This window comes from Pithys albifrons, chromosome 1, assembly GCF_047495875.1.
Source record: "Pithys albifrons albifrons isolate INPA30051 chromosome 1, PitAlb_v1, whole genome shotgun sequence".
NCBI lineage: Eukaryota > Metazoa > Chordata > Aves > Passeriformes > Thamnophilidae > Pithys > Pithys albifrons.
Genome location: NC_092458.1, coordinates 92957023 through 92970998, shown reverse-complemented (window position 1 = coordinate 92970998; position 13976 = coordinate 92957023). Strand labels below are relative to the sequence as shown.

The window sequence follows — 13976 nt, the reverse complement described above, 5'->3', positions numbered from 1 at the left end:
GAAAGCTGTTGCTCTCATCTGCATGTGCTCATCTTTAAGTATTTCCTTGATTGTACATGCAAGAAGAGAAGCAGTGGCACTTGGCAGGCCCCATGAATATGTCTGTTAACAGCCTGGACAGCCATGGCTGCAGCCTCAGTCTGACACAGTTCCTTGTCTCAGTCTAACAGTGTCTTGCAGTGTTCTTCTGGCTGCTGTCTTGCATATCATTAAACAATTCTGCCTAAGATGGATGTGCACTGTCTTTTGAAAAGTGTTCAAAGTGCCCTCTGAGAAACAGGACAGGTGGTACAAGTCAACATGTAGTTTGTTAGACCTGCTTTAACTTTATTTACTAGAAGGTGCACTTGTTTCTCTCACTGCTGCCCTCCATAACTCACAATTTAAGTCTTCAATGCTTTTCAGCTTTCCATCTGATTGTTTGCTAACTTTCTTTTTTTCCACTGCAGAATCAGATCTCCTAATGGAGGAATATGCAATTAATCAGTCCATAGAAGACTCTGGAAAACTAGTTGCTCTGAGACGAAGACGACGCACTTTACACCGGGGTCTGGCAGAATCACTTCCCAAACGTTCTTCCCAACATTCCTCTGGTGACATGGGAGTAGAGTCCCAGGGCAGCATAATAGGTAGGAATTTTTATATGAAGTGTATTCCAAAAGGTGTGTTCAGGAAAGCACAACTTTTAAAACAGTGCAAGAGTAGTACTTGTGTATATATTGCTCTTGTCTTTATCTAATTGATGTGATAGCAAATGCTTTAACATGGTTAAGATTGTGTAAAGTAAATTTGGAGCATGCACAGTCACTTTTATCATTATCTCCTGAAATTAAGCCTAATATCACCTTCAGTTTTAAAATAAACAAAGATCAACTAAAACTTAAAGCACTGCTCTGAATCTGCATAGTACTGAAAATGAGATTGGATCTGAAAAAAAATTAACCTGACTCTTCTAAAGTTCCTGAAAACTTGCTTTGTTTCTTCAAATAACTGCATACCCAATTCATGAGTTGATTAAACTTGGTCACTTGCCTCTTGGCCCTGTCACCTTATTTTTGATTATCTTTTTAATGTTAAATGTCTGTTTCCCATCTGCTTCTGTAATTTCTGGGTCACTGAAGCATTTCTTGCAGTGTCCTTAGGCACAAGACTTGGCCACTAGCACATACAGTATTAGCTATACCTAGAGAGATGAGGAACATCTCTGCACTAATGTACACCAGAGAATGGTGGATTTCATGGCAGAAGTTGAATTTTAAACACTGAAGTAGGAGCAAGTGCTTTTTCCTGAAGTGGAGGCAACACTGAGTGTACCATACTGAGAGATATGCTACACTCAATACCCCCAAATATTCTCTCAATATCCAAATATTGAGAGAATATTTGGATCAGCAGCATGTGTAAAGGACTGTTGACCTATTTGAAATTGCTTCATGATTACTTATTTTTGCTACTGTTGCTCTACCTTTTCAGATCAGTGTCTGTCTCTATACACTACAACTTCTGTGTATGTCTTTTGTCCAGGGCAGGAAATGTGAATGTATGAAACTGTGCATTTAAAGATCAGCCTGCCGTAGTGGTAGGTGATTGCTGCTCGACTTGGAGAGGAGGTGCACACTTCCTCTCTCCCTCAGTAGAGTCTGGTCTCTGTTGCCTGATGAATGGCAGATGGTGTTTTGAAAGGCTGTTGTCAGGACAATAGATAAACTAAGCCAGTAAGGATGGGACAAGTTACAGGAGAACTTGATTGACACTGGCTGTCATAAAGATTAGTGTGAGCATGAGAACAAGCAGAAGAGAACCACTTTGCAGCCTGTCTCTGCTTGTATGTGACCAGCAGTACCTGTGATGAATGGATGGAGTGTAGCCTTCTTGGGCTGTCTGGTTTTAGTGGTACCACACCACAGCATTGTGTTCTCCCCAGCTTACTGGGCCAGGGGTAATTCTGATGGAAGAACCTGGCTGTTCATTTGACTTGTTGGAGATGACTGCAAAAATGCCATGGTGAATGTTGGAGGTGATCCTGTGCACCCACATGATCTGTTATTTTTTTTCCATCAGAAGCTGTTGAGCTATTCTGTGTGAAGTGCTGGGCACTGACATATATCTACAGGCATCCTTTAGGAATGTTCTTCAGTACTTTTTAACCTCCTTCTCTTTCATGCCCTGTAGGAAGGAAAAGAGATGCAGTAAGTAGGACCACCACCATCATTGTAGTAATGAGTGTCTTGTAAGTACTCGCATTAAAATGTGACTTGACTCAAACTCATCTTAGTCTTTATCTGTATTTGTCTGCTCCTCATTTGTATGTTAACATTGCATGTAGCATGATAGGTCTTGACCTAATCTGAGTGGAACATGTAGGTGTAGGAGGGGATTGGATGGACCTAGAAATGACACTCAGAATGAAGATGCTGATTTGCCAAACTAGTCTACTTCACAGATTTTCTTAGATCTGATCCTATTAAAAAAAGTCTGAAATTTACTAATTCCTAGTTTTAAAAGTTCTAAAAGGAGATACTGTTGTTCTTTCTATTTGTTCCTATTTCACAGCTTAACATTAACTCCTAAGAATTGTTTAGATAGATCTTTATTTTCAGTATAGTTCTGTTGTCCCACACCCTTTTTCTCCCAGAAGGATTCTGCTTCCTTATCTGTTTTTAGCTTAGATCTTGGTTTTGTAGCATTGCAACTGCAATTGTTACAGGACTTGATCTTTTTCTTCTCTCCACAGTTTGCTGCTCTTGGTCTTGCTGAATATAACACTGTTTCTCAAGCTGTCAAAGATAGAGCATGCAGCTCAGTCCCTCTATCACGTCCAGCTTCAGGAAGAAAGCTCTTTGAAGTAAGCTGGATTCACAATTTTTGCTTGCTTTCCTCCTCAGCTTATGTGAGAATCTGATCTAAAGAAATAAATTTTAAATGAATAAACTCAGTAGCAAATTTTCAGAAGCTGCTGGGGCTTGCTGCACTTATGTGGTATGTATTGAAATCCAGTGACATGTCTGACTGCATCTTGCAGGAATAAGTTTCTCCTTTGAAAGGCTGGTTTTTGGGGGGAACCTTAGTTTGCATTTATCACCCTGCTGTGACTCATCTTCTGTGAATATCATAGTGCCTGATCACAGAACCAAAGTGTTCATCCTGTGTGAACAGCATGATCTCAGATGTAATGTTAAAGATTCATTTAGCTTGTTGGCTTCTTTCTGAGAGTCTCCTGGAAAATCTCCTCTCCCTCACGAACTTCCATGTTGTGTGCCTTTTATACTTGGACACAGCGAGATGTTGCTTCCTTTCTTGAATACAGTATCAACAAATAAGTTAAAAACCATAACCTGATGTTGAGTCTGGAAACAGTGTGGTGACCTCCCATAGTGACCATCTCAGAACTGATTAGAGCAACTTTATAAGAAAGATCATGCTCACTGAAGTGTGAGAACCTGTGTTGTAGACATAATGTGAGCACACTTTTTTTCTTGGTGGCTGTTGTCTACAGAGGTATCTATGAGTTGGTATCTTCAAGGCAGCAAGGATTGCAATTCAACTGCAGGCAGCTTTTTATGTGGCCTTTGTTAAAAGGATGGTTTTAAAAATGTCAGAGAGCAGTTGCTTTTAAAAAGGCGTCAAGGTGCTTGTTTCGTGTTTCTGATGTAACCTTAATTTTTTCAGCATATCCCCAGAAATGGTATCAAAAGAAGAGATCCCTCAATATGATAAGGAACAGGTTAAACACGTGAAGGGAGTTTTAAGAGACTCAATTGAAATGCTTGAGCAGGTAGGTCTGACAGTCTTTCCTGGTGATGTTCTTGTTTCTCAACAACTGAAGTTTTTTCTCCCTTATGCTATCATAGCTTTTGTGTGATGTCTTCTGGAGCTAACTAAAGTTATCATGATTCCTTGGTCTGTCTTGCCCTAGGCTTGAATTTAGTGAGTAGGCAGTGCTTATGTTTCTGATGTTTTGGGTTGGTTTGGGTTTGGCTTTTTTGTGGCGATTGTTTGTTTGTTTTGACTAAGATGTGAGTACTCATGTCAATTTCCTTAAAACTTGTCAAGTACCTCTATTGGTGAGAGGTGTTGATGCAGTTTTGAATCTGACAAGGCAAAGACTGGAATGTTTCAAAACACTTGGCATTTTTAAGAGTCATATTAAGACTTGGTGTTTCCCATCTTCTTATGGGGTGTCTTCCAGGTTTGTTCTGGCTTTTGCTCCCCACTACTGTTCTAGATACTGGCTAGAGCTTCACTTAGCCTTGGTATCAATGGGCCACCTAATCTCTAGTGAAAAAGAAATAAGTTCTGCAGACTGTATGTTTCTGAGATGCTCCATAGCTATAGAATTAATCCTTCTGTATAGTAACTTAAAATTTCAGGCTCTTGTGTACTACAGGAATTGTAGGGGATAAAAAAAAAGTTTGAGTGCTGTTGTGTGTCTCTGATCCTGAAGTCTATGACTGGTAAATCCCTAGGCTGAAATGTCAATTCCCTAAATGACAGACAGTAAATTCACGTTTTAGTTTTTACTTATAGAGCATAAATGTTCTGATTTTAAATTCTTTTATTAAACCATAAAATGTGATGGGATAAATTATTAGATTAGGAAAGCTGAGAGAGGGGCGTTCAGATGTACCTCTGTCCATCACCAGTTTGCTCTGTTATCCTCCATGCACTAAAAGAGGGTAGAAAAAGAAGCCATTTTTTATACTGCTTGTTTAGAGGTGTCTCTGCACACACAGCTGCTATTAATCTGTTAATTAACAACTTGGATCACAGCAGGATTTCCATGCCCTTTTCTTTTTCTCTGCTTACTATCCAAACAATTCTGAAGTGCTAAGTGCTTTTTGAACACGCAGTATAAAAAGTGAGCATTTAACCATCTTTTTCATCCCAAATGACACTTTTTGTCTGAAAGTCCTGACACAGTGCCTGTTACCTTGTTTTTTTGTGGGAGTTGTCAATAATCTAAACACATTTTGTGCACCAGAATGCACTAGGAGGGCCAAGTATTAAAAGAAAATTCATGTTTTACTGCCATGTTCCTTAGAGTATTTGCTGTGAACATTATCTGTGACTAAAACTGAGTGGGGTGGCTTATCTTCTGCACTGTTGTCTGGTGAGGTGTTAAGACTTTATCATCCTGGACTGTTAGTATTTATAAACTGTACAGAGTATAGCTGTTAGGAGAGCACAGCAAGCCAACTGTTTATGGAAACAGGGAGGAGGAAATCACATGAAATCTTGAAAAAAAGGAGGAGGGAGACATTATTTTCCTGATACCACTCACCCATGCAGGAGATTAACTTAAGTAATTGGGGTGGGGGGGTTTGTGATGGTTGTATCTCCACAGCTGAAGACTTCCCTTTCCATGCTCCAAAGAAGCTTTGACCACTTGAACAGGACACAGAGCAGCAAGACTGAGAGTTAATACCATATCAGCTTTTTGTCCAGGATATGGGAAGAAGAGATGTGTGTGTGAGGACTTGTGGGGTAGGGATTGTAACTGTTGCCTTTGGACTTTTTACTGTTTGGCTCAAAAGCTGTGCAGAATAAAGGTTTGTGGAAGAAGTAAGTCGGTTCTGTTATCCCATAGCTTGGCAGCCTTGCCACCACTCTGCCCTGGGGAGTCTCACTTACAACCAGTGCAGAGCTCTTGGATCCTGTGGTGAGCGAACAAGGGCAGTTCTACTGCTGGTTAATGGATCTGAAAATTTCAGAGCAGGGTAGAACACCCTCAGCAGAGAGCTGGGCTTGTCTAGAAAAAATCACAGCTTTTTATGTGGACTTAGAAAATGGCCATCAGTGAAGAATGTTTTGGAGAAAAAGAACGGTAGTGGTTTCTAAGCCACAGGTCTTCATAGACTTTTTATTTTTAGCCATGGGGACCTTATGAAACAACTCACCATCCTAAGGATGAACATGCCTAAGATTAATTAACAGGAAAAGGCTTGATATCTCTTGCACGCTGCCAGCGTTGGCAGTCTGCCTCCTGCCATATGTTTCCAGCTCTCCTAGAGAAATTGCAGCCCTCGGTATTTTCCCTCCATCGAGGGTTGCGCTTCAGTTCCTCAGCGTGGTGTGCCCACTGATGATGAAACACCTTTTCATCGCCTCAAGCATTTTCTAAGCAGGTTGAGGGGAAGAAGATGACTATAAAAAACTCAAAGCCAGTGCACAGCCAGTCTCCCAGGGGCCGGGCCGTGGCTGTGGGGCAGCGCTGGCATGTTTGTATGTGTGTGTGTAGCTGCAGCGAGCGCGGGCGGCTGTGGGAAGCAGGGACAGGGCCTGGAGGGAGTGCTGGCCACGGCTGGGCACAGCCTTGTCCGGGGTGGAGGGAACTTCCCAGGCAGGTGTGTCCTGCCCTGGGGAGTGGCTGGGCTTGGGCTTGGGCTTGGGCTTGGGCTTGGGCTTGGGCTTGGGCTTGGGCTTGGGCTTGGGCTTGGGCTTGGGCTTGGGCTTGGGCTTGGGCTTGGGCTTGGGCTTGGGCTTGGGCTTGGGCTTGGGCTTGGGCCGGACGAGACCGGACCCCCGCGCTGCCCCCACCTGTTGCGCTGCCCCTTTAAGGCAGGTAGCGCCGCGTGACGCTGGCCACGCCCCCGCGGCGCTGCCATTGGCCCTCGGCCCGCAGGTGGGCGGGGCGTGTCGGGCGGGGCCCGGTGTGGGCGCGCCGGGCGGGAGCGGCGCCGGGCGCGGCGGGGCCATGGAGGAGCCGCTGTGCTGCTGCGAGTACATGGACCGGCGGGGCCGGCGCAGCCACCTGGCCGAGTGCTGCTGCGACTGCCGCGACTTGGACGAGGGCTGCGACAGGTACCGGGGGCCTCGCGGCTGCGGGACCCTGTCCCCGCCGAGCGGCCGCGCTGAGGGCAGCGGAGCCGCGCGCGCTTCCCGGGAAACTTGTCGGGAGGGAGGGGAAGGGCACGGCACGGGGAGCGCAGTACCCCTATGCCAGCCGGCGCCTGTGCTTCCCCGCTCGCAGGTGGCTGGCGTGCAAATCCCTGCCCCCGGGAGCGCTGGAGAGCATCGCCGACACCGTGGCGGACCGGCTGCGGGTGCCGTGGTTCTCGGGGGCCGTGAGGATCAACGTGAGCCTCGTCCCGCCGCTCGTCCTGCTGCCCGTGCTGCTCCACGTTGCCTCCTTACACTTCCTGCTGGGGATCGTCATCCTCACGTCCCTGCCCGTGGTGGTGCTCTGGTATTACTACCTCACGCACCAGAGGAAGGAACGGACACTCTTCTTCCTGAGCCTGGGTCTCTTCTCCCTGGGCTACATGTACTATGTGTTCCTGCAGGAGGTGGTTCCCCGGGGCCACGTGCAGCATTCCCAAGTGGTCGCTCTCACGTGCGGGTTAATTCTTATGCTTACAGCCCTGTCTCGAGCCAAGAAGGACCCTGGTTATCTGCCCATCCCAGCGGACAACGAGAAGCCATCGCCCAACAAGGGTGTCAGAGGGAGCGCCAGCGGGCTCCATAGCATCGCCACCGCGGGTGCTGCCAGCAGTCGTGCTCCGAATGGGGAGGCCAAAGGCTATTCCAGGATGGCAGCTGATGAGCCGGAAGGTGTGAAAAAGGACTGGTGCACCAAATGCCAGCTGGTCAGGCCAGCCCGAGCAGGGCACTGCCGGCTTTGCGGCAGGTGTGTAAGGAGGCTGGACCATCACTGTGTCTGGTAGGTTTTGCACTGCTGAGGCTGTGTGTGTTCTGAGTTCCCCCCCTTTTTAAGTTAGGTTCTGTTTTTACATTCCTGTCAAACGGGGTTGCTTTTGTTATATGCAAGACCTGGTGACGTTCTTTGAATACAAAAAGCTTTGTATTAGCCTTTTAAAGAACAGTTAGAGCCAATGTTTATTCTAAAGTGGGTTGACCTGATAGCTGCTAACTTCTACAGCTTACTTCAGAATTGCCTTTAGTTCTCCACCGCTTTTTATCACTGTAGGATTTTTGGGGTGTGGGTTTTCTTGGTTTTGCTTTTTTTTCTTTGTACTTGTCTGTGGAGCTCTAGCAATCCTGCAGTTAACTTGTATTAGTGCACTCTTGGGGCAAAGGAACTCAGAACTGCCTGTGTGCATACAGTGCTGGAAGGAGCACTGGAGCCAAGGATATGATGGTATTATCACACCCTACAAGGAGCAGTAGGGTATGACATGTCTTAGGAAAGGATACACTTGCTAAAAACTTTAGGCAAACGCTTTGCTGCCAGTCTATTGACTTGTGCTTATAACTTTTCTATAAAAAGCTATAAAGCTTCTTTGAACATGTTTCAAAGTTCTTAGCCAGTGTTGTCTGGCAGCACCTTGGAAATGATGTTCTGTGACAGCTGGGGGAGGGAGGAGGAAAGAGAACTAGTTACTTTTCTTTCATAAGCGAAGTGATCTCTTCTTTCCTTTTGGAGGATTAACAGCTGCGTAGGGGAGCAGAACCATCAAGCGTTCATCCTTGCACTCTCCTTCTTCATGCTCACCTCAGTGTATGGGATTACCTTAACCCTGCACACTGTCTGTAGGGGGCGAACTCCGATTGTGGCATTGTTCTACTGCCCTGGGGCCTATTCTGACTACAGGTGAGATGTCTGGGAGAGAGCTGGGGTGGGTATAGGCTTGGTCAGGCAGCTTAGCTCCCATTCCTCATTCTGTGCTCTAGACCAGTGCTGTTGGCTGTCAAACCTGGCCAAAAAGTGCTTCCTAAAAAGCTCGGAAAGCAAAGATGCATCACTGCTTTCAGCAAGATGGGGAGCTTGAGACTTGGAGAGAGCTCACTGTTTATTTGGAAAAAGTTGTTGGAAGAGTTAATTTGAAGTATTTATCTATTGTGTCTTCTGTAGATACACCCTTAAATGTTTGTCCCCAGATGCAGGTAATGGTTTGACAGTCTGGAATGCAAGTGCTGTCTCTCCCTCTTGTTCCTCCCTGTTTATCTAATGACTGTCCCTCCTCCAAGTTACCTGTTTAGAACAGACATGCTTTGTCTGTCAGGGAGGGTAGTGAGAACTGTTGTCCTTGAGTTTAGAGACCAGCACTGCCCCTGATGGGCAGAGCTCAGGGCTGGTGCACAAGTGACTCTGCCTTCCCCTGTACTCCATCTCATGACCTGTCGAGTGTGAGCATCCTTGTGTCCTTAAATAAGGACCAAGCACCTTTACCACAGGAAGAGTGAAGAGCCAGGTTGCGAGATAACAGTGTGCAGGAGTAGCTCTGGTAGCACTAAAAGGCTTCATTAAGTGAGTCCTGAAGCTTTAATTTTGAGAAAGCCTTTAAGGATTATCTGATGAAAACAGCAAAGTGAGATCACTGTGGCAGATGTAGACAGGGATTTTAAAGGATAGTGATTACCAGGGAAAGTCACTGTAAAACAGCTGCTCCAAAACTAAATGGCTTCCTTCCTATCTTTTTCCCTGCTGCCAGCTCTGCTCTGTCGTTCACCTGTGTATGGTATTGTGCCATTGTAACAGCTGGCATGGGATACATCCTCCTTATCCAGCTGTTGAACATCAGCTACAACGTGACGGAGAGGGAAGCTCGTCTGGCTCTGCGGGACAACACTGGGCGCAGACTCCTGGGTGGGTTAGTGATAGACACTGGCCAGTATGACAGGGGGTTCCTGTGCAACTGGGGCCATTTCTTGAGCCTGGGGTCTTCTCCTCCACAGCGCTCTGCAGAAGACATTGTGTGATACCCTTCTTTCTGCAGATGATGTTGACTGACTCTTTTTAGCAGGGGAGCAGCCCCTTCCTCCAGAACTCCTTCCTTGCACACCCTTCCTTTGTGGTTGGTGTATGGGCTGCCTGTCCTCTCACTGACAACATCAGAGGTTTGCCCAGGCAGGATGGTTCTTCGTGTGCTGTCAGCCAGCAACAGGATGCAGAAAGTAGCAAGCCATATGCACAAACTTGGAGAGAAGGAGCCTGCTGCCTTTTTCTGCTGTGGGAAATGGGAAGAAGAGCACAGGATTTTGAGAACTTGATTTTTCGTTAGGTGTGAACTGTGGCATAAAGAAGAACCCACTGCTGGGCTTCAGAGTGTGCACTATTTCCTGCACAGGTTAAGGAATCCCTGGCTTGTACCTTCCTACATGCAGCATTTTGGAGATGTCAGGAGGGTGCACTTTGGATACAGATAACAGATGGACCCCTGCAGGAGCCAGGCTCTTCGGCTAAAAGAGACTGTGTAGGCAATCACTGAGCAGTGCTCTCCTCTCTGGTGCATTAATTAATTTATTTAATTATTTATTTTTACTATCTTATTCCATCCAGCTGTGTACATGCTTCTATCAAGTGCCTTTGTGAGCTACATTCCTGTAGGGCTTTGTGAGATCCCTTTACCTCTTGACCCACAAAGTTATTCCATTCCTGTCTGTCCGACTGAGTGAAAAGACATCGCGTTGTTCTTTCTTGCAAGCTGGGTCTTTGCTGGATTGAAGGACTGGCTCATCTCCCTGCAATGTGTTCCTGTACAACCTTCTGTTTGGAGGCTGGAGCCTGATCCTAGGAGTACAAATTGACACAAAGTCCTTGTTTCCACATGGGCTGTCTGTAAATATTTTCATGGCACGTGTGCATTTTGTGATGCCTGCTGAGATGAACTGAAGCTTGGCAGCCCTGGAGACAAGCATGCTGTGGGCTAGCAGGCCTGTGATCTTAGATCTCATCCTGCTGGCACTGGGGAAGATAAGGCAGGATGACCTTCTGGGATAAACAAACCCCTGCAGTGAAGACAGCCAAATTTTCTGTCCCTGTGTGCACAAAAATCAGTCACATACCCATGAGCTCAACAAGCTCTGGGAGCATTTGCAGGTTTGAGATAAATGGTTTCTCAGAGTCCTGCTACTCGTGGCTGGGAGAAAGCAGAGCAGATCGTTTCCCTAGCAGTGCTGACCCTGTGGTGCTCACTTTCTCCCCGGGGTAGAGATTTCCTGCTACTTTGCAGCCTGGGTATTAGTGTAGCCTTGTCCCTTCTCTCTTAGTGAGCTCTTGGTGAGTGGGAGGTTTCATTTGAACTGCTTGCACCGAGATTCTCTCAGTGCTGTTCTCCCAGGCCGCATGAATTTTGGAATGCAGATTAGCTACAAAGGACCTGGAACTAATGGAACTATCCCATACCTTGGTCAAGCCCACTTCAGTATAGTGAGGGCAAAGGGCTAAAGTAAATTTCACTTTTGCACTTGCTCCAGGGGGAACTGAAACCATTCAGGTTTTCTAGGAGGAGAATGCCGTGCTGATTCCCCAGCAAACAGGAAGTTCAGATGGCTGTAATCTGTATAGTGATGGTGACTTTAATGGCATGGCTTTTGTTTACCTCTTCTTCCTGAGAGGATTTACCTTGTGAATACCTTGGGAGATGGGAAGCATAAAGTAACAGGATATGTAAAAGGCATCTTAAAAGGACAGAAGAGTTTGGAGCTTCAGATACACACTTGAGAGCTCTTTCTTTAACAGCCCTGAGAATTAGCAGGAAACACTTGAAGGGTAACTCTCCCTTTTGCAGTTATAGCGAGGGCAAACTGTTGTGATCTGGTGTACTAAAGGACAATTTCTTTTCTGAGTAATTTCTTGCTGAGCTTGTTATCGACCACACTGTTAGAAAAAAATGTTAAAATCTAGGCATAGTCAGTCCTTGAGCTCACTGCTGGTAGCTGCCTAGATCTGTGCTGCCTGGGGGCTGGAGCAGTGGGAACAGCCTGCATTTGACACATGACTTGTGGGTCATGTGTGTGGCATCCTTGAGACAGGACCAATCTCTCACCTGTAGAACTGTATGCCTGGCAGTGCAGAAAACTGCCCTGCTGGCCCTTGGAAAGTTTTCCCCATGTAACAAGAGAGGACCCAGAGCTGATAAGCAGCAAGGAAGGATTTTGGTAATAGCTTGCCTTGTTTCTCTACTCAGACTTGGAAATTAGTTTATCCTGCTTTAACCATGACCTTTAAGAGACATTTGTTGCTCCACAAATCGTGTGGACTTTGCAGACCAGCCAGCTCTTAAAGGGCCAGGGTTCTGATGTTGCTGCTCTTGTAGTGTTAAACCCTCCGTGTCCAAATGCCAGCACCCTGCTGTTTGGTGACCATAGTAAGAACTGTGCACATTAGATACAGTGGCTTGACACTCTTTAACTATGTCTTCCTGCATTGTGGTTTTTTGTAGGCAAGTCACAGGTCCCCACATCAACTGTTTCTCCATTTAACTTGTCCTCAAATCACAGAAGTCACTGGTGAGCCTGAGCTGGTGCTGCTTGTGACTCCTAATCACATTTCAGCCTTCATGCTATGATGGTGCTTTTTTTTCCTTTTAAAGTAGGTTGCTTTCAAGTGTCTTAATGAAACCATTTGCTGTAAAATTTCTTCTGAAGTTAAAATGGATACTGCCTCACTGCCTAATGTCTTAATAATGTGCTTGGTTTTTTCCTTCTATATGAATGTATATTGCCTCATTAGGGCAAGAAGCGTGTGTTATTGTGGATGTGTTTTCTTCCTTTCAGTGAAAAATTTTACAGTTACCTAGGATATTTTTTTCCACTGCCCGGATGTTTGTATAGCAGAAATCTTTCTGTGGACAGGTGAGGTTCATTCTGAAATGTGGGAATTCAGCCTCCCAAGATCTTGCCTTTATGGAACTCCTTCAATGATACTGTGAAGAGTGATATGCTCTGGAACAATTGTCTACCTTGGAGAGCAGGATGTTTTGGGTTTTTTTAACCTAAGCTTGAAGAAACTTTGTGAAACATTTGTGAGCCTTTTTGGAAGGCCTGGTGTGTGTGTGTGTGTGTGTGTGTTTGTCCATTTTGCATCACATTCAGTGTTTCCAAATGGATACAATTATGAATCTAAATAAATTATTGGAAATTATCTGTGTAGTGGCCTGTTGAGTTATGCCCACACTCAGCCAAGCCAAATGAACAAATGTTGCCATGTCATGGCTATTTAGTTGTGAGGTGAACTTGGGAATAAGGGAGTAACAGGCTAAGGAAAAGTTAGGAAACAAGTGTTCTTCCCGTTCTCCAATAGTTGAACTTTGGGTTTGTTGGTGTTGGGATGAAACAGATCTGCTGGCAGTTCTCTACCATCCTGGCAAGTAGGGATATTCCCCTGCAGTAGGTATGTGAATGGGGATCTTTCATCCTGTTAGCAATCCATTGTCAGTATCTGATTCACTTCCTAGCCTCTTTGTCCACTGTCTTACTTGCCCACACCACCTGCCCACATAATACATCTAGAAGCCTGAAAAGGAATAATCTCTTACTTTAAACTCTTTTCTAAGCCATATTTGGAAATGACATGGATATTCTTCATGTAGATAGTGGGAAGACATGTAGCCTTTGATTCTGTTGTTATCTTGGGACAGCTACTGAAAGGCAAGATGACTTTTAATAAGTAGAATCACAGGTGCCTTTGATTGCTCCAGAGCTCTGCTTTGATTTGCCTGGGTGGTGCTTCTCTCTGCTGTTCAGCTTTGAAGATAACTTTGTGCTTGCTGACAACAAGAACCTTGCACTAGCAGTGAACCAGGATTTCAGTTAGGTGAGAGTGGTGTGTGCAGCAGTGTCAGACTTCTGACACCCAAGCAGTGCCCAGCTTCATTAACTCCAGTGCTGTTGATGGGGACATGTGAAACTAGTGTTTTCTCCCAGCTTTTATTTTTTTCCCCTTGCAGATCTGTGTCTGGAGTGGCAGCTCCAGTGCTGGGGAAGGCCATGGTGCACTGCTGTGGCTGGTCCATAATGTATAACAGGTCTGCAAAGGTGGCAGGTGTGGATCATGCTGCAGCTGTTCATGGACCTTTCCCTGGGCTAATTATTGTCTCCCTCTGCCTGGGGGAAGCAGAGAGAGTTGTTTAATACTTCTGATACTGTTTCAAATCCAGTTTGAGCTGGGCCTATGAGACTTTGAAGAGACTGCTGTACAGATTTAATGAGAAGAAGATAATTTCTGTGGCCAAGGTTTTTGGGAAACTGTAAGAACTCTGGAGGGCAGGTGTCAGCAATCACAAAATCCTTCC

At 45.6% G+C, this 13976-nt stretch overlaps 2 protein-coding genes across 4 annotated transcripts in view; both read left to right on the top strand.

Annotated features, from left to right (window-relative positions):
* Positions 1-5587, top strand: part of GRAMD1C (GRAM domain containing 1C) — a 62074-nt gene extending 56487 nt beyond the window's left edge. For all 3 annotated transcript variants that reach the window (XM_071560665.1, XM_071560655.1, XM_071560647.1), the window contains exons 14-18: positions 450-629; positions 2173-2230; positions 2735-2845; positions 3670-3775; positions 5345-5587. In XM_071560665.1, coding sequence (XP_071416766.1) covers positions 450-629; positions 2173-2230; positions 2735-2845; positions 3670-3775; positions 5345-5422 — 533 coding nt within the window. In that variant the 3' untranslated portion in view covers positions 5423-5587. The remainder of the gene's footprint in view (positions 1-449; positions 630-2172; positions 2231-2734; positions 2846-3669; positions 3776-5344) is intronic.
* Positions 5588-6492: 905 nt separating this feature from the next.
* On the top strand, positions 6493-12826 carry ZDHHC23 (zinc finger DHHC-type palmitoyltransferase 23). Its single transcript, XM_071560635.1, has 4 exons — positions 6493-6801; positions 6971-7660; positions 8384-8551; positions 9393-12826. Exons 1-4 carry the CDS (start codon positions 6695-6697, stop codon positions 9658-9660), a joined length of 1233 nt encoding a protein of 410 aa, XP_071416736.1. The 5' UTR covers positions 6493-6694; the 3' UTR covers positions 9661-12826.
* The last annotated feature ends 1150 nt before the right edge of the window (positions 12827-13976 follow it).